This window comes from Bombus flavifrons, chromosome 1, assembly GCF_040668555.2.
Source record: "Bombus flavifrons isolate JBK064 chromosome 1, iyBomFlav1_principal, whole genome shotgun sequence".
NCBI classification, from domain to species: domain Eukaryota; kingdom Metazoa; phylum Arthropoda; class Insecta; order Hymenoptera; family Apidae; genus Bombus; species Bombus flavifrons.
In genome coordinates this window covers 9,018,979-9,044,448 of record NC_138442.1, presented here as the reverse complement: position 1 = coordinate 9,044,448, position 25,470 = coordinate 9,018,979, and the positions used below count along the sequence as shown (strand labels likewise).

General features: G+C 36.1%; 2 protein-coding genes across 11 annotated transcripts in view; both read left to right on the top strand.

Annotated features, from left to right (window-relative positions):
- LOC138184429 (uncharacterized) overlaps positions 1 to 15,679 on the top strand; it is a 28,645-nt gene extending 12,966 nt beyond the window's left edge. For 2 of the 5 annotated variants that reach the window (XM_069122363.1, XM_069122352.1), the window contains exons 2-6: positions 152 to 359; positions 10,160 to 10,411; positions 10,928 to 11,068; positions 11,778 to 11,964; positions 12,298 to 15,679. In XM_069122363.1, the coding sequence (XP_068978464.1) occupies positions 10,197 to 10,411; positions 10,928 to 11,068; positions 11,778 to 11,964; positions 12,298 to 13,245 (1,491 nt within the window). In that variant the 5' untranslated portion in view covers positions 152 to 359; positions 10,160 to 10,196 and the 3' untranslated portion in view covers positions 13,246 to 15,679. Of the gene's footprint in view, positions 1 to 147; positions 360 to 10,159; positions 10,412 to 10,927; positions 11,069 to 11,777; positions 11,965 to 12,297 lie in introns of all 5 variants that reach the window. The other 3 variants (XM_069122334.1, XM_069122344.1, XM_069122373.1) reach the window with 2 other exon arrangements.
- Positions 15,680 to 20,399: 4,720 nt separating this feature from the next.
- Positions 20,400 to 25,470, top strand: part of LOC138185223 (uncharacterized) — a 49,097-nt gene continuing 44,026 nt past the window's right edge. Inside the window, exons 1-2 of one of the 6 annotated variants that reach the window (XM_069124065.1) lie at positions 20,400 to 20,610; positions 20,694 to 20,782. Coding sequence is in view for 3 of the 6 variants with exons in the window: in XM_069124029.1 (XP_068980130.1) it covers positions 23,878 to 24,075 (198 nt within the window). In the remaining 3 variants the exon portion in view is untranslated. Of the gene's footprint in view, positions 20,783 to 20,844; positions 20,981 to 23,050; positions 23,262 to 23,825; positions 24,076 to 25,470 lie in introns of those variants that run through there. The other 5 variants (XM_069124029.1, XM_069124020.1, XM_069124039.1 and 2 more) reach the window with 5 other exon arrangements.

The following is a 25,470-nucleotide window of genomic DNA, read 5'->3' as shown; positions in this document are numbered from 1 at the left end:
AATTTATAATATCTAATATTTAATATTAAATTTTATATTTAATATTTAATATCACTTTTTCTTGAATTTGATATTAAAAACCATTGAAAATATCAAATTCTGCTTCTGCTCTTGACTATCATTCAATTGCTTCACGTTTACCATAAGCTAGTATTATTTGGAGTTATACGTGTCGTGATCATACGAACGTCGAGATACCGTGTTTTCGTGGAACTGTTGAGTGATCGGGTAGTGATCGTTTCTGTTTCGAACGTGGACATCGACACGTACGCGAGACGCGGAAGAACGTCGATGTGCAGTGAGTTAATTAATCGCGAGACTCATTTTGGAGGGTTCTTCTCTGCTTGAGCGACTTTCGGGTAAGAAGACTTTTTGTAATTCCATTGATTTACAATTAAAACGATGAAAGTTGGGTTTGCAAGGTTTTACCTATTGTTTTGGCTATTGAAATTGCGATCTGGCTGACTGATTCGAATTATCCGATACTTTGTATTCCATCCAAAAAACATTTTAATATCGTTTTTTATAGCCAATTTTTCAAAGCATAATTCTAATATTATTTCCATTTCTATTATTTCTATTGTTAAAAAAATGGAAGAAACCAGGAAAATTTATTATTTCACTCTGCGATTTTTCAAGGAATATTTCTAACACCATTTCTATTACTACAGAAAACGCCAAAAAGGTTTCCTATTTCACTCCCCAATCTTTCAAGAAATAATTCTAATACCATTTTATTAAAAACGCTTAATGAACATCATTTACCAAAAAAAAAAAAAAAGAATTAAAGTCATGTCAACAAAAATCCACTAAAATCATAAGAATTTGCAAACACACTGGTACATATAGAAAATGCAAATCACGGGAAGAAATGACGGAGGAAGCGGCGGCGACTCAGGGGACTGAAAGTAGCGTAAGGGAAGAAAGAAAAATCCCCTCGCGACGCTCGGTAACCTTACCGAGACGCTGGGAATATTTTTCTGACCCCAAACTGACAAGCTCGGCACAGAATGCCGTACACGAGGTCCGATTAAAAATGTGCTCGATAAGAACTCGTGGAAAAGTTGGTGTTCCTTAACCTCCTTCATGCTGCATTTCTATTAAGTGACGGCCGCCGCGACCCTCGGAGGAACGCTGATCCAATTTACTTTTCATTCAGCGTGAGACCAGTGGCAATTTGAAAATTTCTTTCAACGCTTGCCCCGGCTTTCGCGTTCAATCAGCTAGCAATTTATTCTCTGTTTTGCTCTGTCGTCGCCGCCTCTTTCGTATTCCATTTGATATCAGTATTAGTGGAAAGAAATAGAAAGACATTAGACGTAGTAGCGAGTTGTTTTCACGGCGATAGAATATTCCTTTACAAGACGACTAAGAACCTTCGCTGAGATTCTCAGATATCGTGTTATGTAGCCGGTGTTTTGCTCTTGGAGCAATCGATAATATATTCCAATTGTTTCCAATTAGAGGGAGGATTCTTACGCGTGTAACATTCCGTTGCTCTAGTTTTTAACTATTCTACTTTACTACGCTAGTTTGTAAACCGAGAGAACTGAGTTTAAAGTTTGCGAGGTATAATAGCATTGTGTGGAGTTAGGACTCTATGAAGAATACTTGCTGAATATTTCATGCTTTCCAAGTAGAATTTTCATTCTATTATCGAGAATTTGTAATCTTTGTAACATACAAAGAGACATATGTGGGTTGGTTAATTCTACGTTTTTAAAAAATGCATTTACAACAGTTAAGAACTAGGTCGACGATTCCTTGTGTAATAAGGATGAGGTCTTGGATCGTTTAATGTAGATCATGAAAGATTCGTGCATTACTTGGTAGTATAGAAAATTTCACTCTAAGATTATTTTCTTTGGTGGTTCGATAGTATTGTTAAAGGAAGTGTATAGGGTGTTCAAAATATGTGGAGATATTTTTGAGGTCAATTTTGGACACGAAGACAGCGAAGGAAATTTCTGTACGGAAATAGTAGGAGGCTTAGGATTAGAAGAATATTGTAATTAGAAAGTGACGATGAAATCTTTAAACCTAAGTAGCATTTTGTGTAACTCAATGCTCATTGTTCTGACATTGCTTGCCAATTACTTCGCCGATATAAATATTATAAGATATTTCCTTACCTGTCATAAAATATTATTCCCTTAACCATGAAAGAACAAAAAGTTGCACTCTATGTAGAATGCAAATAGCCTTCTCTGACCCGTTAGCTCTGTTTTTAACGAGTATACTCTTTATGAAGAAATTGCAATATTTTGCGTTATGACGAGCCCTGTGAATAATAAAATGAAAAAATAAAACAGTCATTTCGTTACAGTTTAATTTTACATTATAACAGCCAGGCATACTCCGTGCTTGACGAGTATACTTGTCATCGCTTGCCTTTTGCCACACATTTTAGCTACACATTTTTCAAAGAGATCTCAACAGCTAATTGATTAAATACTCTTCATAATCAGCACCAATATGAATATGTAACATTAATAGCCTTCACAACGAAATTCTCAAAAATACTCTTCGTCAAATATCACTTCCTTAACAAGCAAAAACTAGAAAAGAGTGTATTATAGGTAGTGCTATGATATTATTAGGTTTATTGCTGAAACAAAGATCTAAATATTCCATTTTTTAAATTATATTTACCGCGCTCTTTTAAGAGAAATTAAGGGTATTGCAGCCCGTGTAAATTTCAACGAAAACAATGAAACTCGATCGATTTTTTTCAAATTGCAATTACAATGTACTATAATCTGTAACATTATCTATCGTTACTTTTCAAATTATGCTCAGCTTCTTACTTTCTCCAAACGTAAGAGTGTCGTAACTTGTATTATTTTATTAGTACGTTCGTGGTTGGAAGAAAAATTGGTTTGGTGGCGGATTAAGAAGTAACCCGGTAATAGCAACAAGATCTGTAGTAAACGCAATAGTAGCAACGAGAGAGTAGTAAATACTAGGGTCACGGCAGTGCGATCAGAACGCGAGCAGAAACGTTCGATCGTGGCAAGTGGAGGAACGAGAGGAAGAGAGTGAGATAGAGAAAGAAAGAACGGGTTATCGGCACGGTATACTATTTATACACGCGCCCACGAACCATTAAAAATACGTCTCGACGCGATGCAATTTATATCGGACGACCATTCGAGTATAAACAATTAGCGAGGCGTGCAACCGCACAACGAGAAACCGACCTACCGCGATAAAACGACAAATTAGATCTTTCTCGATGACTCACGATTTTGGGGGAAAATGCTTCAGTTTATTCGCAAAAGGTGGAATTTTCTGTGCATCTATTATTTAGTACTTGATACTACCAAGAGTATCGATACCACGCTAATGTCGATGCAATGATATTAGTGAGATTTTTCAAGTGATTTTTATACGTATATCTTAAAATTTTGTTCCTATCAGAAAAAAGTTGTTTATTTCAATCGTTCTTCTACTTTAATAGTTCTTTTTTATACAGGATAATTAATCATCTGATTAGTCGAAAGTTAAAAAAATTGTGCAATTCTGTTTATCGCTCTACTTACAAAGATAGCGTATTCTATTTCAAACCATCCATCTTATTCTCTCAAACATTTTCTTCAATTGTAACCATTTCCTTCGATAGTTAACAAACTATTCTTCTATTTGTATTTCTTCATTATCTTCCCTCTTTCTCTTTCGTTGCACAAAAAACTCCTAAAAAGTTACTCGCTTCATTAAACCCAAAATAAAATTAACCATAGACCTACATCCGTAGCAGTTTCTTTTTCTTCTCTTAAATCTAAGATTACCGAAAAACTACTCGTAGAATCGAACCCGCGATAAAATTCACCGTAAACCTATTCCCATGATATATCTTCTCTCTGTTCTTAAATTAAAAACAACAAAAAAGCTGCTCGTTAGATCCAATAAATAAACTTGACCGTAGAACCACAAGAGAAAAAAAAAGAAAAGAAAAACAGAAACGAAAGAATGCGAGTAATCGATCAGTATCCTCTCATTGAACGTTCCATCCATCCTCCGATACCCTAAAAACGATTAATCACAAGAGGATCGGATCCGAAATCACGCGGATTCGCAGCAGTGGACGGCTGTTTCCGGCTAGCATTGGCCGTGTCTGCCAATAAACGGTTGTCCACGGTTATTAACGCAATTAGAATAATCGATCGTCTAACCGAGGACGGCTGGTGTCGCAGTGTAATGGCATTATTACGACGAACACGGTGGCAATGATGTAAGGTGACGTGCGGCAATCTGTCGCACGGAGGCCAGGCACAGAGGAATGCAACGTGGTACTAAACGCTTCGAAATCAGGTGCACGTTGGCGTACACAACAAGTTTGACATACCATCGTAGACGATGTGTAGAATAGACGCGATTAAACGATGACGATTCCTTGCAAACAGTCTGACTAAACATCTGACGAGATCCGAGGGATTTCGATTTAAAGGGAAATACCAGCCACCGCGTAATATAGTATTGTTCTCTGGTTGAAGAGAATGGATAAAGAGAACCGTTGACACGATTCGATGAATCGTTTGATGCGAACTATTTGCTCTCTTAATGGAGATACACTACAGATGAAACGTTTGGAATCGCTATTGTAGGTTAGTTGGAAAAAAGGATAGAGTTAATCTGTATACGAAACTGATAATCTTCGTTTTCTGTCTCGGTTTCATTGCACAAGTAGAAGATTAATGTTCATCTGCGAAACGAACAAATTACTCTGTCCTATGAGTTGATTTGTTACAAATTTTGAAAAATATATTACGATACACGGGGTCGTATTATGAAACGTAGAACGTTTATCGACGCTCGTTTATGCTATCAATAAGTATGTCAAAATGTGTGATCGCGTCTCTCTTTAAGATTACCACTCGTTCTAATCTCGCTTTTTATTCGTATTTCCTTCTTTAAATATGCATTGCGATAGACCAGATGAAATTGTAAAACGTACGTTCGAAGCCTGAAATAGTCGCCTATCGACACCGCTTACAAGTATGCCATCGATAAAATTACCAAGAAATTCGTTGAGATCTATGTACGTCTAATTCTAAATTTGTCTTATTGGCTTGCGAAGTGTGGGATTCGTGGATCAACGATCGGTGCCGCTACGATTCATGCTGCCACTCCGTGTTTCTGTGAGCGTCGATAACGACCAGCCGTATACAACAAGTATCTAAACTCGTGTACTCCTATTTTAAAATACGAGTCTCCTTTTTATCATGGTCGCGACGACGCTTCCTCCTTGAGTTCGTCGCGCGCGGATCGCGCGTAAACACGATCTTGTTATTCGAGGAATATCCCCGTCAGATACAATGGCAGGTCGTTCTCGCGTTCTCCGATTTTTGTAATTCGTCGGCGACCTCGTAGTTTGATCTCCTATCGTTTTGTTTCATAGTTCGTAATCCAGTTAAATCCATCGGTTTATAGTTCATAGTTTATAATACAAGAGTAACATAGAGGAAAAAAAGAGGAAGAAAGACAGAGAGGAGAAGAAAGAGAACAGAGATTTGTAAATCGTTCGAATTTCACGAGAGCATGGGTCGTGGTCGAAGAATCCCAGCTGTTAATCGCTTCTGGCTTTGATCTTTGACTCGTTCGCAAATAATCATTCGTATAGTCGATCAAGAGATACGGCTCGTAGGCAGACTCATAGATGGATCTAGCCAAGTGGAGAATTAATTCTATGTGATGTGGCGGCGTCCATAGAACGCAGCCGTTTCTACGAACGCGTTCTATTAAAAATTAGAAGCATCGACTCTTCCTGTCTTCTACTCTGCTCACTTTTAATTAAAGAACTCTTCTTTGGAAATATAGGGAAATAATAGAGAAAAAATAGAGAAATATATATATATAACGGTAATCTTTATCGTCTTAACGAATAGTTTCATTCCAACAATATATTTCTTGTCTGCGGCAAATTTTCATCATTCCTGTACTATTCTTTCCTTCGAGAGTAGAAAATGATCTGAGGATTTATTATAAACTTAACGCTTTAACCTAATAACGCTTTAACGCTAGAACTAGTAGAATGATCAAGACGAGCTACATGTGTTTTTCATGGTAATTTCATAGATTTACAAGGGTGCATTCCACAGATTTTGAACGATTCTTTACATGTTATATGGATGAAAATCTTGCCTTGAACTATTTATTTATTTCCATTGCTTTCACACAACTTTCGTATTTTGATCGTGCGTAATTGTGAGCGTTAATCAAGCGATAACGAGCAACAATTCGAGCAAACGAGAACGTAGATCGGAGATCCAGAAGAATTACTCGATTCTTCTTCCGTGTACTCTCTACACGATGAATTTCGCGAAAGCAAGCAGATGATCTTTAACAGAAACGTATCGATCACTCGATTCGGTTCGCGGCTTCTATATTTCACAGAATGATTCTGTGTTCCTTGGAGGATCAGTGAGAAGAAACGCGGAACGTTTTATGGCGTGGAAAGACACGAATTTCATGTGACGGAAATCGTTGACCGACATCGACGAATCCTATTAATCGGTACGGTCATGAAAATCATTTACACGTGAGAAGAGAGAGGCCGACACGTGAACGAAGGAACATGCTGATGGTGTCGTTATCACGCTAACCAGTCGTAGATGACATAATGATTCTGTTTGCCAGCAAACTGAGCGGAACAGTCCCGGTTTTCGATTACTACGCTCGAGTTCGTGTCGAGAGAACCCGCCGTAACGAAGCTCACGTCGCTTCTGCTTTTTGCTCGAAGCAGAAAGAACCTGGAAAAATCGCGGAGATGCCACCGATGATCAGAAAAAAGTATAAACTCCGTGGAAAATTTTTTTTCCTACCAAGCGTTAAGAGAACTCTACGCTTTGGACACATTTTATATATTTTTTCGTATTACGTGCAATTTGTGCAAATTTTCACTTTCAATTTTTTTTATAAATGCATAAAAATCCATAGTCTATTGATAATTTGATAATTAAAATTTAAAGATGATATTTGGTAATTATTACGACAAATGATTTGAACAGTGATTAACAGATTTGAAATTGCAGTACAGAAAGTATACATAGTACAAGTATACGTATCTATAGTCGGAGGGAAGTAAATACAAATTGAAGAACAAAGGGTATATTTGAGCAAAAGCCATTAAATAGAGAATTTTATCGACACCCTGTATATGCACTAATATGCATTTAAATAGAGTAACACAGGATTATAAAGTCAATATAACGGATTATAAAGCGAATATAAATTTTGTCATTCGTTACGCTTCTATGGTTTTATGGTTACCTGTGCGGTTATCTGTCGTTTCATATAATCACGAGGTGGATGTAAATTACGATAATGAATAGGATATCTATTCATGAAATATATCTATTCATCGATGCCTTTTCTAGAAGTGTAATTGCCAGTTTTCATAGAATATCGTTCTGCATTTACTTAAAAGAAGAAAAAAGAAAGAAAATTCATCGTACTTGTTCAAGTCATGAAAATGCATTGCGAGATAGAATTAATTAAATTATAACTTGGTTAATCGTAAAACTAAAGGGATGATTTATTGAAAAAAGTTACACCACTATGATTTTTAATCCATCATATATTCAACAGATTAACTGCATCTGCAACTGTTACAGTCTTAAAATCAATTGCAATCTAAAAAAAAAAATACAATGATTACCTGAAGCAATACTTTTCCAGCAGACTCAGGCTACTAAGAGCCTAGAGCAAAAATTGAAAACATACGTGTGCGTTATTTAACAAAAAGTAATTTCTAATGTCTAGATGAGATATTCGTGCAAATTATACCTCTATAAACTCTGCTAAAGAAATAAATAGAAACTCGACAGAGATATTTTTCACGTATTAAATATTACCATATAATGAGTACTACTATTTCAATATTTTGTACTTTAGAATGTCGTGTATCATGTTTGCATTTTTACAGGTTTCCATAAATACATAAATATCCCAGTCTATTAATAATATATGAGGAAATGCGACTTTAAACGATGAGACATCAACAAGTAACAGCAATAAATTCCATCGTCGTGCGGAAATTCTTGAAACATTACAATCGCGTTAGATCGTTCCAAATAGCGAAGGAATGGTTTAACGATAGGAAAGAAGTGGGCGATCAACGTCAATTAGTTTCGCGTCATATCCGTTCTGTCGATTTTTAACCGCCCGAACGTTCCGATTATTTATCGCGTATAACAGATAGAAACGCAGTGGCCTCGATGCTTTATTAATTCCGACAATTAAACAGGCGTGAGAGATCGCGGTCGACGAAACGAGCGCTTGAATAAATGCGGGCTAGACGATACGCTAATGCAACGACACCAGATCCGCTAATAGCTGGTTAACAATGATAATTCGGCTGTTATCGCTGGTCAAAGTGGTACAGCGCAGATAGATCGTAGGAAAATGGGTGCCGAGGCAAACCGTTTCCATCGGCGAGTAATGATGACCCCCTTGAAACATTGAACGGGTTAAATTCAATCGGCTGGCGGCATCACATTGAGAAAGACAAACCGCCCTCGACCCCGAAAATTGTTGTTCAACCGTTTTGCGTATGCGCGTTAAGTATCGCCGATGGGTATCGTAAAATTTCATCGGACTCGTGCTTGCTGAATATAAGACGAGAATAATTACGATTACGCAAAATATAACGTAATTGATGTAACTTATTCGTTGGAAAATATTATCTCTGACAATGATACGGAGTGAGTCAGTAAGAATGAATGATCATCCGAAATAACTTGATATCTATCGATTTCACGAAGAAATATTTCAAATGAAATTTATTGTATTGCAGAGGGCTGGACGTATGGATGCGTTTTGATATTTTTATGTCCTGTAGTTTCTGAGTTACGAACGTGGTTTTTTAGATAGCACCATATATCTTTGAAATGAACATTTTTGGAGGAGAGGAGAGAGGACATTTTTTCCTCCTTTTGCACAATATGACAAAGTAACTAAAGATTTGGATTTAATCGCGTACATTAATTCTGAAAAGTACCGGTTACCTTTAGTTTCATAATTAATTAAGTTACGACTTCGTCCTTTGTCTCGACGCATTTCCACGACTCGAGAGAATATAATGGATTGTTTACGATAACAAACAGAATACAATTTCATGAGAAACAGTAGTGGACTAATGTGTACTACTATGATTCGCAGCTCTCTATACGTACAAGAAAATTTATTAAAATTTATTTATTTATTTATTATTATATTATTTATTAATTTATTATTTAGTACTAAGATTCAAGCTGCAATCTTCTCTTCCGAATTATGAAAATTATTTACGAGTCACTTTATCCTCTACAGAGATGGCTGAATGCTTGGTAGACGTTCTGCAATATTTCTAGTGGAAGTTGCGCGATATCCGGCGATTTCTTAGAATTTGTTAGTTCACGTTTGACCCTGAGCTTCGTCGTCCTTCCCCTCGGTGTTACGATTTATGAGGGAATTTTCACGGGTTCGCAATCTCTTCGTAACGAGGTCCTTTCGAATCTTCGGGCCTCTTTGATCTCGAAAAGATTACCAAGTGGTTGTCGTTATCCAGAGCCATGATTCAAACGGCTGCGAAGTGTATACCTTTTAATCTTGTCGCGTGTTTTCTTTACTCAGAGAGACTGGCTGTACTTCGGCGTGATTGATATTTTTGAGCAAAAAATTTACTTACGAGCTACGTGCTATTTTATGGTATTAACATTTGATTGTATAACTTTATTTTACTGCTGTGCTGATACGTGATAGAGATGCAGATTTTTCTGTATTTACAGGAAATGTAAAATTGCAAAATTGCACAGAGTGCACGTAATATCGAGAAACATAAAGTATATTAAGTATTATACATAGGTAGGTAACTCAATTTTCTATCGAGGTTCTACTTTTTTTGATTATATTCTCAAAGATGAGAATTTGCATAAAAATCTGTAGACTAACGATAGCGTAATAAAATAAAGATACACAGTGATGAGAGTAAAAAAATACAATAGTTGAAAAAAGCAGACAGAAAGGATTGCGTATCTTTCAAGTTTTATAGGAAGATAAACGACTTCTTATTTTCTAAACCACAGACAAATAGAGTTAACAAGGTGGTCGTACGGTGGACGACGAAAATTCCTTGGCAGCAATATCTTAACGTTATTAAGAGTAATCACCGACGTTGCAGAACTTTCCGCAGACGCGAGGAGACTTTTTCACGGACAATGGGAACAATGAGGAACAATTTCGCGGCGGTCTTTGTGCTCCACATCCTGATGCACTCGACGAGTCAATCCCTTTCGCTACGCGGCACAAACGGAAATTTCTCCAAGAGAAACAGTCTGCCCGGCGCTTTAACCCTCGAGCAGCGATCCACATCCTCCACAATCTACGAATGCCTGTTCGTTGATCCCGATCTACCAGCTTGCGACGTTAAATGGTGAGTTACTTCGATATCAGAATTTTTATATTAATTTTTGAATGGAATATCAGGATTTTGACACTGATAGATGGAATAGTATTAAACCATTAGCTGGCGTGGCCTCGCTGGAGGATCATAAAGTGGTGTTTGTATAAATTTCAAAGCATCGATCATGATTCCATCCAAATGGGAATTTTCTCCTTAAACAAAGAAAATAAAAGGAGGAAATAAATAAAGAATATTAGATAAAAAGTTCAGAAAAATCTCCATATGCAAATACATGTGCCTAAAATTACAAAAATATTGAGAAAAAAGTATCGTGAGAAAATAAATCTCAAAATATCAAATCACTGTCATAGACGGTAAATATTAATATGCAAGAAGTAATCTGATCTTCAGTATCACGTTGGAAGCTTGCTTGTATTGTTATCAAGTATTTCGAAATTGTAAAACCTCTTCCTATTGTTAATCGTTCATTCTTAACTTTGATAACGTAAAATATAGCGATATTAAAAATTAGTCTTCATTTTTTAGGATGCTAAATTCGACCGAGGATCCGACGAGTAGTCGAAATTCTTTCAACAAAGATACAACGCAACGCTCGAGAAGAAACGTCGATATTCCATCCACGATGGACGTCGTAGTTTATACTATCGAGGGCTGTTTACCACCTAGGTAAAATTTTTACTTCCTTACTTCCAATCTTTTATCGATAAGATATTCAGCAACAGAAGGAAATAATATTTTTATTCCGCCCTTTTGGATTTTAATCTACTACTATCGAATTAAAAAAAATTACCCGTTACGTGTCATTGAATCGCTTATACTATTCATTTATTTAACGATATTTATTGAAATCTAACTCAAAAATGTCGATGGATTTCGATTTCTAGTTTCTTATTTTTTTCATTGAATTGAACAAAAGCGTGCGTATTTCACGCACTCTTACACCACGCATCGTTATTTGTTTAATAATATTAATGGAATCTGTATTTTAGTTTTTGTATCTTTATAAAATCAGCAAAGATTGTGTATATTTCGTGCATCGTATATATTATATACAGTATAATATTATAAATTTATCATATAATTTAATAGTATTATAAAACATAAGTGACTCAAGGATGCACGAGGTATAAATAATTCTTTCCAATTCTATAGAGATACAACAATTAAAATTAAAAAATTAAATTTACAACAATTAAAATTCAGATTCCATTAACATTGTCATGTTAGAATTCCATCGATATCGTTAAATATATAATAATATAGGTATCGCATATATATGATACTATGTTACATGTTATTATTCATCCAGCAGTGTTGACGGAATTAATATGTTAGAATTACATTATTATGACGCAATTATCGAATCGTTAAACAGGATACCCTTTTCAATGCCTTCCTGCGAGGGAATTTCCCTGGACAGAATCGTAGATGTACAGAAATTCCGTCCCTTCACCGTGAAAGGAGTGACAAAGCCACCGTTCGTGTTTCCGAAATTCAATTATTCTCGATGGCTGAGCATGATGACGCGGTTGCGGAATCATGTTTCGTCTAAAACACGAAACGTAAGTAATCAAGCGTGACTATTCGTGAAGTAATATTCTTTCCTATTTCGTAACACAAGTTTACCACGATACTATTACGTTTCTCAGCAGAATTTTAAATGAATTTTTTCTTGCAAGCTTCTCTCAAAAGATTTCGAAATTTTCTTCAACTTTTTCTCATTTGCAAAATCTTGATATTTGCTTCGTCGTTTTCCTTCAGTTTCCTAGACAAAAATTCCATTTACTTTTCCCTTACTCCACAAATGTTAATTATATTCTCTGATTTTCTTTGATTTTCTTACCTACGATATTTGCTCCTCTTCTCACGTTAATCGTGAAATTTATCATTTTCAGGAAAAACGCGTTTTCAAGGAAGCTTTCTTGGAATCGATTCAGGATCGTATGGAAGGGCTGATGACCGCGGCCACGACAAAGGCAACGACACCAATCGCAATTGCGGCCAATATAAGCCATACAAACGGGTCGTCACCGAACACGTTCATTTCCAGCAATGCTAATTCCACCGAATCGATCGTTCAGCCACGAAGAACACTCGAGAACACGTCACAAACGTCGTCTTTTGCAAGTGTAGACAATCCTCCAATCCTGCAATTCCATGACAAAATAAACTCAATGAAATTATTGTCTAAAGAATTCCACGATCATTCGAAGGTCAATGCTGCTGATCAAAGACTACACGCAATTCCAGAAACTCCAGCAATTCCGGCAATTTCGAACGATAAGCTAGTATACGAACGCGAGACGATGGAGGAACCTGCGAATGAAATTTTGAATTATGACAATTCCAAGAAATTCCAAGAATTGATCTCTGACGCGCGGACGACCAGAGATAATAGTGGAATTGTTCACGATTTTCCAGTCACGAAGAAGATTTTCGGAGCATTCAGAAGAAAGAGAGAGATAATGATATCAGCTTCGGCACAGGAAATTTCCGACGGAACAGAAACTCGTGGAATTGCCGGTCAAACGATCGTACAAAAATTAAGGCATAATGGAGAAAATTTGAGTTCGATGACGAACCAGTTTGCTGCTTCTAAAAGCCAAAAGAAGCAGTTTAAAAGCTTAAATGTTATCGACGACGAAATTGATACTAGCGAAGACGTTTCGAATATAGTAATTCCAAGTTACAGTAAAGAATCTAATGTTGCATCTGTAAATAACGATTTTTATGGTAGGACCGATAGCTCGAAATCGACATGGCAGAAAACCGTGTCGCCAGAAACAGCGTCGAGAATGAAGTATCGAAATCGCGTGGAATTGTCGTCGTTTAGAAGACAGTAGTATGTATAAGAAAACGTTTCGATCGAAAGACTAGGTTAAAACGATACATTGAGGGAAGAACGTAGGGGTAAGAAGAGATTATGATAATTCCAAGTAGACTACGGAACTGTGCACGATCAAACTGTCAAGTAGGAACTTCAACAATCGGCATCAATCGGCAACAATGTTCTCTGGTTCTTCGATAAAGGATTAAGAAATCGCGAATGATCGAGGAATCGCAAAACGAAACGACTTTGAACGATATTGAGTTGAATTCACCAGAATTCCGACAAAAATTTCCTTTACTTTTTATTTTCGTAAGCGTTTTTCGCTTTAAGAAGACGAGAAATGAGACTTCGATGCATGCACCTGTAATTTCTACCATAAATTCGATAAGTGTGACGATTAAAATTGTGGAGATTCAGCTTTACATCTCGTTATTCTATCGAGATCTTGAATGGTCGCGTGGTGATTAACGCTTTGCCAATTGGGGTTTTTACGGCTCGAAGAATTCGAATATTTGCGCGGCAAATAATCTGTAAATTAATCGTCTAACATGGCTTTTATAAGAAATTTAGGCGGAAAACCAATATTGGAATATTCTCACCTTATATATCAAACTTTCACGGGAACAATGCGGTATACACAATATAATACAAATATGATGTATTAAAACCAGAAATAATGCCCTCGTTAATAACGATTATAGTAGGTCCAACAACATAGTGAAGTTGTAAAATTGCGTTAATGTGATATAACATATTCTGCTAACGTGATAGAATATTTTGATTATCCACGCGGTATTTTAAACAATTTTACGCGAAATAGGAAACCGCCATCGATCGTTACAGAATTAGTCAACAGTAACATAATTTTTAATACATACAATTTACAACCGCAGCATATCGTTGAACGTACTTATACTTCGCTGTACGATTGGCAAAGCGTTGAATGTCACAAACAACGACGCGATATCAAGAGGAAAAATCACAAAATAAATCGTAGATCGTAAAAATCGCCCAAGTCACCTTCTCGAGAAAGCTTCACCGTGACGGAAGCAATAGGGTAAATATTCGCCAGAGGAATCCGTTGTCCTCGATCCTGCTTGAAATTTGGAACGAAATTTGTCAACGAAGACGAGCTGACAGATTGAAAAGCGGTAGGGTTAAGCCAGATTCGTGGATACCGACGTTCTTTTATCTTTTTTCTTCTCCTTCTCACAATTTTCCTCTTTTCTCTCCTTTCTTCTTCTCTTCGTCTATTCTCCAATCCTGTTTATACATGGAAAAACGTCTCGACTCTATCCCTTGTTCCGATAAATCGCGCCAGTTTCCACCGCGGAAGGCATGAGAATATATTTTCTCCCCCTCGAATTTCACCTCGAATCCCGCGAATACGAATGGTAATTACTAGACTGTGAATTTTTATGTATGTGCAGGAAATTTCGAAGTATAAAATTGAACAGAATTCGCGTAATATGCAAAAATATACAAAACAAATAAAAAACATACATGGATAAAAAATATATAAATATTCAAAATAGTATAATACTTGGTACGATGTTGATAGAGACTATAAAAGTATTTATTAGACCACTTTTATACGTACTAGTTGATTAGATTCAAATGTAACAAATTCCATATCATTTAATACCACATTCGTATAATTACGAAAATTTGGTAATATGCAAATGAAACGTAAAACCTATTGAAAAAAATGCCTCGTCGGAAAATAAGCTAGCGTAGAAATAATTTTTGCAAGCATGAACCAAATTTCTACATTGGTTAGTTTAGTCACGTTCATAAAAATATAAATTTCCATAAGAATCTGCATTCTTCGATAGCAATTACCTTCGATCGCATCCTTTCATCGATCGTAATCGGTCGGTATCCATACTGTGCATTTATTGGTGTCATTCATAAATCTCGATTCGAATTAGGTACACGTATTTCGTCTTCGTTGATCTCAGGAGACAAAGAAACGGACAAAGAAGCGGACGTGGAACGTAGGTTAGATTACGCGCGATGACTTCGTTAATCGAATTTCTGAGTTCGAGAGTTTTTAAGCTTCATTTTGATGTTAAGAGCAGTAGGATGACATTTATGTGAAAATGTTGGACAAATTTAGAATTTCTCGTTTAGATAGATGGATATAATTGGTAAAAGAAATTGATGCAAATCGGATACTAACTAAAAGTTCGTTCGAATAAATGGAGTTCTACTGTATGATATTAATAGTATATATATAATGTGATATGTAAACTAAGACGACAAAGTGATAACGCATAGAGGGATAATTGCTAAGCGACTATCTATCGACTAGGAGTAGGCATAGCGTAATTTTTAACTTAACGCGCGCGCGATGCGCACGAGGTATCGCAAGTTTCGACATTGCGATTTTATTTACTGCTGTATGTAACGTAAGGCGGCTTGAATAAAGCGTGCTACAGAATAAATGACGTTTGACTTTTGTTTAATATTCTTGAGTTCATACGTTTGAAAGTTGGATAATCGATGAGTTTAATATGCAACGGAAACTATTTATCAAGCAGCATTTTATGAAAGTCCCGAATAAATAATCCCTTTCCAATCTCATTGAATATAACAGGGAATATAACGTCGATTATTAAAAAAGCTACGAACTTTTTTGGTAACTTAGTAACAGAGGTAGAAAATGTAACTTAAGGATTAGAAATATCGTTTCTATGTAATAGAAAATATAATTAGTACTGGGAAAATCAAGGTCAAAACATTGGAATGGAACCCGTGTATTTCTTAAATTTTTATTCTCTGAATTCTGTCCAGAAAATCAAGAGTTACATGTTAACACTTTCCGGTCGTGAGAGTTTCGAGTTTTATGATTATGCCTGTGGTCGGAATTATTTTCGCACAGCGGGCGACGCACGCTCCGTTAATTACTATTTCTATTACAGCTCCTCTTACTATACCAACTTTATGGCCGTAATGATGAAGGTGTATTGGTGAGCTATACCAGAAGTTCGACCGGCAAGAGTTAAGTATAAACGAATAAAGTTGTAAAGCGTAAAACACTTGTACAATAAATTGAAGATCTATTTTTTTTAATTTTTTGATCTTCGTACTATTTTATATACGCTTACTCTTTACTTTTCTTTTGTCGCAATTTTAACTTCGACCTGTTCATCAGGATTTGCGGCATCCTGAGTCTCCTTAACGTTATCCGTCACCCTTAACCAATCCAAAGGCATCGCTTCCTCAACTGGTGGTTTGCCTTTTCCCAAATTGAATTTATCGACACCCTGAACATGATCTAGGGAAATCTCTTGTTTCTTCGGTGCCTCGTCTACTTCACCCTCCTTCCACGATTTCCCATCCTCAAGCCCTGTAAACTGATTACTATTTTCTTTCTGCGATGGATCTTCAAATACACGAGAAGGCAGGAGATTATTAAGAACCACAGGTTTATGAACAACATTCGGAACAACAGGTTTGTCGTCTCTTAAAATCACAATATGTTGCAAAGTAGGGGCACGAGTGGTGCTAGGATGATCCAAAGTAAAACTCGTGGATGTTTGAACGAAATCAGGATTCTTGATGACGATTTCCGGCTTCTTCTCTTGCATTTCATCGATTGATTTTATCGAAGGTTTATGAATTATTCTGGGCAGATCTAAGGTAGCACTTTCATTCGGATTAGCCAAGGTGATACTTAGAGAAGGTTTTACATGCTGAGAAGATTTTGAAGGTTCGATATTTTCTTCCTGATCGTCACACAATGGTATGCCAATATCAGGAAGACAATTATGAGCGACTAAAGTAGCAGTGACTGGAGTATTCAGAACTTTAGTGATGTAAATCTGTTTTGGCTTGGTCACTTTTTCCAAATGTGGAAGGTGCTTCCCTTCCCTGATGTTTCTTCCTTGTTCCTCCGTCAATATAGATGTTCTTCGATTCGATTCCGTTGGCTTCTCTGTGAAGAATTCTTCAGAGCTACGTGAAGGCTGTAGTTGCTCCAGAGGAAACGAAGCGACCATCTCTGGAGACTCGAATTTGCTTGAAACTTCCTGTTCCAGCGACGACACGCTCGACTTCGACTGGACGTCGGCCAATATCGAGTATCCAGCTTTTTCTCCTTTCAATCCTTTGCTGGTGGCACGCTCGTACTCTGACTGGGATTTTCGCAGACCTTCCAGACACGGCGATACTCCCTTTGCAGGTTCCACGCAAACTGGTTGACGCCATCGAACGATTTCGATCATTTGAACCTCCTCTGTTATCTGCGGTTGTACCCCTTGCCAGAAAAATCGGTTCAAATCCAATGCATCAGCAACGAAAAGTATCGTTAGAAGCAGCGTCAATGTGATCATAAACCTCATGGTGAAAGATGTTCTTTTTAATATCGATGATATATTAGTTTCTTAACGTAAAGATCAAAGGATCTTGATAAAATAAAAAAATCGAACGCTCTTGTTAGTAAAATTTAAAAGTGAAATAAAAATGTCGAAGTCGCTTCTTAGTAAAGAGTAAACACTAAAGATTCCCTTAGTAAAATGTAAAAAATCGGATAATTTTTTGAAAGATCAAAGCATGTTTTTAATGAAAAGAAAAAAGAAAGATGGATAAGTCTTGGTAAACACAAAATACAAACAGCTTTACAAATTTCGAGAGTAGTTGTCCACAAGACACTCGATAGTACACTGCTGTCCTTTCAAATAGAAGCCCTATTTATAGGTGGAAAGGCAGTAGGATCTATGTGGAAAACACGAGACAGAATCTCCATTTTCTCGACCAGTAACCAAGGAGACCTTTTCGTCGGGTAGGTGGACGATGTTTCAGGCGATTAGCAGGGCCGAATATACCTGAGTCGAAACCGATTCCACTGCACTTAAGAGGAGCCACTAACGTCGCGTTAATTGCCCTTAAAGGTCACATGGGGCCGTGTGTCTGTGTGTTGGACGTTTCTGAAGTGGACGAGTTAATTGCGGGGTTGGAGTATGCTGGCTAATGTGAAGGTGCATTTCTGAAATGCTTCTTTCACGATGGCCACCTTTACTATGCTTGATTGCATGTAGTTATATGTGTTTGTGTTTGGATATACATATCTGTGTTATTTCGCTCCCTTAAATTAATTTTAAAGGGAATATGGGTATTTTAATTAATTTTATGTATTTTTTTCTCTTTTTAATTAAGATGCACGAAGGAGGGTTTAATTTGAAGTATCAACTAATGCATTTTAATTACTTTTATTCGCGCGGAGTGTTGCAGCGCCTGAAGACACGCAACCTTTAAACGTAGTGCGTTGTAATGTTGCATACCGCCAGGTGCATCGTGGAATGTGTCTCTTATTAGAAAAACTTTTTAAATAGATGTTGCAAAAGAAGGTTTTGTTCTGTAGTTTGGTATGTATTAGTTGAATTCCATTTTTTTATGAAATATTTTTTATCTAAAGAGACTAACATGTGAATACTGTAGCTTAAATTACATTATATAAAAAGTAATTTTCTATGATATATACATGTGTTGAATACCAAAAAGACTGTAATAAAATAGTTAGAATTGCATTATTTCATTTACTGAGTCATCTTGAATATCCTCGTAATTCTGTTATCAATTCAACTTTGGTAAATGCATTATAAAAACTGCTGCAAATATGAATGTATATATCTTCAGATATATATTAAAAACCTTTTGGTACAAAAACATTTATATATATTTAGCTCCTTTATTTTAGAGAATATTAATGCCCTTGTATATATATTCCTCGTAAAACTATCTATACTTTAATAATATGTATTGAAATATAATGTTCTTTTCAGGTCATAGATCCGAGGAAACCATTAAAATTAAGTTTGTTATTTTTACAAAATATGACTCCAACATATCTAATCACGCTATTAATAGCACCCCTTTGAAACCAATCAACAAATTTCTCAGCGTCTCCACCTACCATTACAAATCGAACCTCCAACAAATATCTCTTCTCTCTATCTCCTTCTAATCCATAATCTAATATATAGTCATTTAAATCCTTCTCTTTCTAACCTAACGTAAGCGTTACGTCATCTTAGACATAGAGATTAAAAAAGCAGGCCTATGCAACCTAACCTCGAGAGTCACCGAAATATCCGAAAACGCCAAAACGAGCATAGGGATGACAACAAACATCTCCTGAAAGGAGAAGAAAGAAGGAACTCGGCCACACCTGAGCTGGATTCCTGTTGTTGGGCATTAACTTTACTGTGCCCCTTCTACTGAAATGATGCGCGGAGAAGGGGCCAGCATGAGGGACACGTGGAAAGGAAAGGAAGATATGTACTTCCCAAAGATGCAGAGAAGAAACGTGGAGGTGGACGAGTAGCGATTTCTTCGACAACGACGAGGATGACGACGATTGTGATGCGGTATAACGGGTGATCCTCTTGTTGGTTAACTTAAAAGCAGTATTGACAATGACACTACATATTTTCATTCCATACACATATACACTTCATTCCCGCTTAAAAGTCTTATTTAATAGAACTCTGATACTTGAAATAGATTATGAATTTTGCATTACATTTTGCACAAAATTCTTGATATATTAGTAGCATATCTTCTTTTGTGATTTACAGTGTGAATTATAATCACAATAAGTTTCACTTATAATTTTAATCAAGATTTTTGAGCGAAGGTGCATGTACGCATATATATAGTTGCTTTTATACTAAGCAGCAATCGAATCGATATCGATACTATTAACGATATTTGATTAATTCGATACCAAAGTACACAATAGGAAATATCGATACGTACAGAAATTCCAGATACTCGGTATCAATTATCGATATCTATTCTTCTTGAAGCAGTACCAAACTAATATTATATCAAATTAAAATTAGTGTGTTTAAAGCTATGGATATTTTAACGAAGTTTCATTCTAAACAAAACATCCGAAGGCCGAATTGCATACATTCATAAGAATCTATATTTGTACAGAATTTATATATATATATTTGATTGCTTTGACGTATTGAGTTCGCCAGAAAACGTATTCACTCTGTATCATAACCTTGTCGAAATCGGCTCCTGATCATATGTAGGTAGTTATACATATATCAATTTGTTATCTCTGCAACTTGTCTTTCAGTTAACGAACGAGAGGAGCACAGTGTATGTAGCTCTGAGGCTGCGGTTAGAAAGCCTTAAGCCGGGTCCACAGTATCGCGCCACAGCTCGCTACGGCCGCATACCACCTGACCATCTACGCCGAACGATACACACAACCTGTCCGGCATGCACCGTGTCCGCGTACTCACGGTGCCGTACGTCTGACCGACTGGTACCAGTACGGTACCAGTTGCCCTGCAGCCAGGCAGCTGCGCGCGCGTACTCGTCTTGTCTAAAGGATCGCGATCGCGTTGTCGATCTTGTGAATATCATTCATACAGTGTCTTATATATATCTCTATCTACATATTTTATGATTAAACTGAGGATTTTTATGCATTTATAGGAAATTTGAAACTGTAAAATTATACAGAATGCACATAATATGAAAGAATACATAAACAACTCAAAATATAGTGCTTCCTATGATCCTTGGTAAGTAAAATAATTTTCTTTTGACGGTCTACTTTTTTCATTATATTCACAAAAATATGAATATGCATAAAAATCCGCAGTTTACTTATAGGCGTAAGTTAAAAGATCGGAAGCTGAAGTGTTGTTTCGAACATACCGAGGAATTCAGTGATTGCTGGCGGGAACTATCTGGTTCGATATTGAGGGTCAGAGGAAAAGGTACGTGCTTGAGGCGTTGTCTGGGAACGTTGGATCGAGTTTGGGCTAGGTTTGGAAGGTTGATCTTGTTCGTGATCGAATTCCGTTTAGATTGAGCGAGTCCTGGTGTCAGGTTCAACTGACACTTTATCTCTGGTCTGGCTGAACTTGAATTCACGTCCAGACTGCGGCCAGGCGTAGTTCGGATGCTTCGCGCGGTTCGCTAGGGTTTTCTAGGTTGAATTCCTATCTTATATGATATTTTTGTTTTAGTCAGGTGAAATCTAAGGTTCGTAGATACATCTGAATGTTTTTCGGATGCATGATATTTACTGTTATGGCAAATGGAATCTTTTGGGGGTAACGTTTTATAGAGTTGAGGTTCTTCTTTTTGGGATCGGTGATATTTATTATTATGGGAAATGGTAATGCTTGGATTAGGATTGTAGAGTTGAGTCCTTCTACAATGAAAGATATTTATGGTTATGGGAAATGACACTGCTTGGGATAGGTTTGTAGATTTGAATTCTTCTTTAGAATGCTGATGTTTATGATTATGGGTTAGAGTAATGATTGGGTTAAGTTTATAGAGTTGAGTCTTTCTGAAGTGTGTGGTATATTTTATTATGGAGAATAGTATAGTTTATGTGCTTAGTCTATTTAAGTTACTGTTACGTTATTATTACTATAAATAGAAATAATTATTAGCATTGTAAAATGTATCTATTCAAATTTTGAAGCACATATTGTATACATATAAGAACACCTTCTATTAAAAGGTGTGGTCCACGTGAAGCTGTAAAACTTCCTTTCTTTCTATTTTAAATATAGTTATTGAATCTCTGGGCGTGTCAAGGCGTTTGAATACAAATACTCTGCATGCAAATTCTAAATGCTGATATATACGTAATACTTGTTATGCTTGCAATCGCGATTCTATTTTTATTTAACCTTTAATTGTACATCTATACATATAAAACTATGTGTATATCTTTGTACTTTGTACGTAACAAGTACATTTACAAAATTCATAGTTAGGTTATCTCATTTATAAATTATGTATATACTAAATATTCTCGTTAGCAATTTTTTTCACTAAAAACGCACCCATAAGTCGTAAACTCGCGATTGTATACGAATAACGTTCTTACCAGCAACCATCAGCATTTCGAGCAGTCTGTATAAAATATTTACAGTCTTTTCGCGGAACGGTGATGAGATCACGGTTGGACGCGTTTCGCTGCCGACGAATCACGGTTGCGTAACAGACTCATTGCTGAATATTAAAAATCCTGCTTGATGTACTCGATTTATACTATCGACTTCTTGTTTCTCATGATTCGCGTCTATAGTTCGCGGAAAATAATATAGCACGATCGTAAAATCGACGACAAGCTAATGTTCATACGTTTCATGCGTCAAAACAAGTATATATATATATATAATTTGAGATATTTCTAGCTAGATAAGGATCTAAAGCTTCTTTCAAGGCTATATGATATGAACTCAGAATTGTTTTTTGTTTCTTCCTATCTCTTTGACACCTATGTGTATATATGTCCAAATTTTTAACTCATTAGTCGAATCGCCCTCTAATCAAGAATTTCTAGAATTATGAAATCATATAGAGACAAATCAATCTCAGTTAGGTTAAGAATTCTTGGAAATATAAACATGATATATTTGTAACAAACATGAAAATAGGAAGATAGGTGATGTTTAAGTTACCTAAATTATTGTCTGAATGACGAATTAAAATATCTTCCTCTGTCAATAGATTAACAAGTATATGTTAATTTTGACTAAGACAAATTTAATACAACAGGTCTATTTGATAGAACAGATTAACGAGTATAGGTTAAGTTTTTACATACATATGTATATAGCATAGGGTGCGGCCAAAGCAATATGTATTGTTAGTGCTTTAATTTACGATCGGGTTATATCGTATTCGTGCTGCGACCGTTTATACAGGTGCACGATTCGGAGGAGTTAGAAAGTGCGACCGCGGCGTTGTTTCGCGGTTCCTTCCTCCTTTCCTTTATTCGCGTGTAATTGCGAACGCGACCACGCGCGTGGAGATCGCTAGAATGTTTGGATATCTCGCGTTATTCGCGTGTGCTTAATTTTTGTTTTTTGCGTGCCTCCTCGTTTCGTGCTGGTTTCAACGAAGTTAGGGACAAGAAGCTGCAAATGAATAGAATTAACTTTTGCACGTCTAATTGTAACGCTTGTGGAGGTTTAAGGTTAATGCCGCGAGGTTAAGGAAGTTTGGCAGAATTTTGTAACGTAATGAAGGAAGGTACTTTAACACGCTTGATTTTAAAGAAAAATAGTGATAATTTTGAATTCTGAAATTAATTTTTATGTAGGTGGTAGAATCATAACTTCGAACAAAGATTTAAGGTTAAATGTATAAGAATCGATGAAGTTTAGGAAGTTGCTTTAGAAAGAATATTTGGTCTTCTTTCGTAGATATTTTATTCAAACAGTGGATCAGAAATATTTGTAATTTTTTAATAGATATATAAAGTATATTATATTAAATATACACATATACGTAACCAAAAAAAAAAAATATATATATATATATAGTATATATATTAAAGAAAAAATATAGTACCATACGTTGTAATTCGAAATAGCGTCAACTTTTATTTAACAATGTTTATTTATATCACAGAATATTTCAAAATTACGATTATGTTAATGTTTAACAAGGTCCATAAACTTATATTTCATTGAAAGTGCAATTTAGACTAGCTGTAAAGTGTGCTCTAGATTCACATTCAGAGTTATGTTAAATAAAGATAAACGAGTGAAGGTAGCGTAATATTAACGAAACGTTAAATCCAAAATTTTGGAGTTTCAAGAACTACAGACATTAAATGCAAATACGATAGTTCCAAGCGATTTGCATGGTCCCGCGCGTGGCACGTAAAAGACAACATGGCGTTTACGCAACCTCGGACTCTCTATTCGCTGTCTGGAACATTGCTTCACGTGGTCTCTGCGATAAAGTCGACTTGGAAAAACTAGAACGAGTCAAATTACGCAATACCCTGTTAACCGTTTCGAGTAGTTTACATCCTTCGATGGAACATTTAAATAATACGGTACGTGTCTGATAATTTGCAAAAGTAAGTGACAATTAACATCTTCATTTTCATTAAGTTTACAAAATTTCGTTACGTACCTTTTTTTATTAAAATAAATAGAATTAAAACTTCCAAAACAACTTACTTAAATCACCATTTTATCTTATAGATCGTTTTCCCGAAAAGTTCCTCCATGGTGTTAATGTATTAACGAAGTAAAAAAATACAATAATTCAATGATAAGAAAATAGAATAAAATGTAAAAAATATATGTAATTACATAACTATGTAACTCTGGAACTGTACGACGTTATATAGGTTTAATAGAGCATCGATAATCGTATTACTTAAGCGACACGGTTAACACCATGTGTTAAGGACGCGTTAAACGTTGACCGACGAACCGTCAGGATCTGATGACACTGATAAATAACATGCAGAGAATAGTGAACACCGGAGAAAAGCAAGAAACAAGTCCACGGGAACAAGAGTCGCGTATAATAACATGATTATGCGTTGCACACAATCGCGTGCTTATTCACCGATTCTCGTGTACACGCGGTGACGCGACCACACCATGTCGTAGGTGCTGTTCCACGCACGTGTGTGTTCCCATTGCGGGCCCACTTGCCTGTCCATTCATGGTGCGGACGTTGCGGTGCAAAACCAGTGTCCATGTGCCTCTAAATTTCCATCTGCTCGCTATGTTTCTGCAGGAAATTGTTCTTTTAAGCAATATCAGTACTTTATATACTTTTTAATGAACATTAGTATTTTACAATTTTTTCAAGGTTTTTATTTTTGTGCTTTGCATCATTTTTTATGAATTCTGTTCGTATATTTTTTGTTATTGTGGAAATTAATTGAAAGTTTATATATATGCTTGGTTCTGCAGATTTCAATCGAATCTTCGAATTTTTGAGTCTGTGAAAGTTCTTATGTGTTTTAGTTATAGCGATGATTAGATTGGATAAAACCGCTTTGAATTATCGCTGAAAATGGAATTTCTATCGATTTACGTGTCTCGCGTGAAAGATGGAACTCTGTTTTCCAAATGGTATTTAGAATCTTCTGCTTTACATTACAAATAACGAATTAAAATATCGCAATTCTTATCTTATCTAATCTTCTTATCTAAATAATTTACTAAACTGAGAAAATATATTTTTAAAATTCTAGTAGATACTGATCTGTACTCGCATTTAAATATAAGAAACACTAGTGGAGAGATTCTAATGTAACTACAATGCAGGTTGCTGACCTTTCAGCTACATCAGGTGGTACGCCAATAGGAATATATTTCTCAGTGACGAATATACCTCATATAGTCTCAATGGAAGAATTTTAAATAAACATTCATAGATTCAAAATTACAGACACACTATCATCTATTGTTGTAATAGTAGGTAGTGG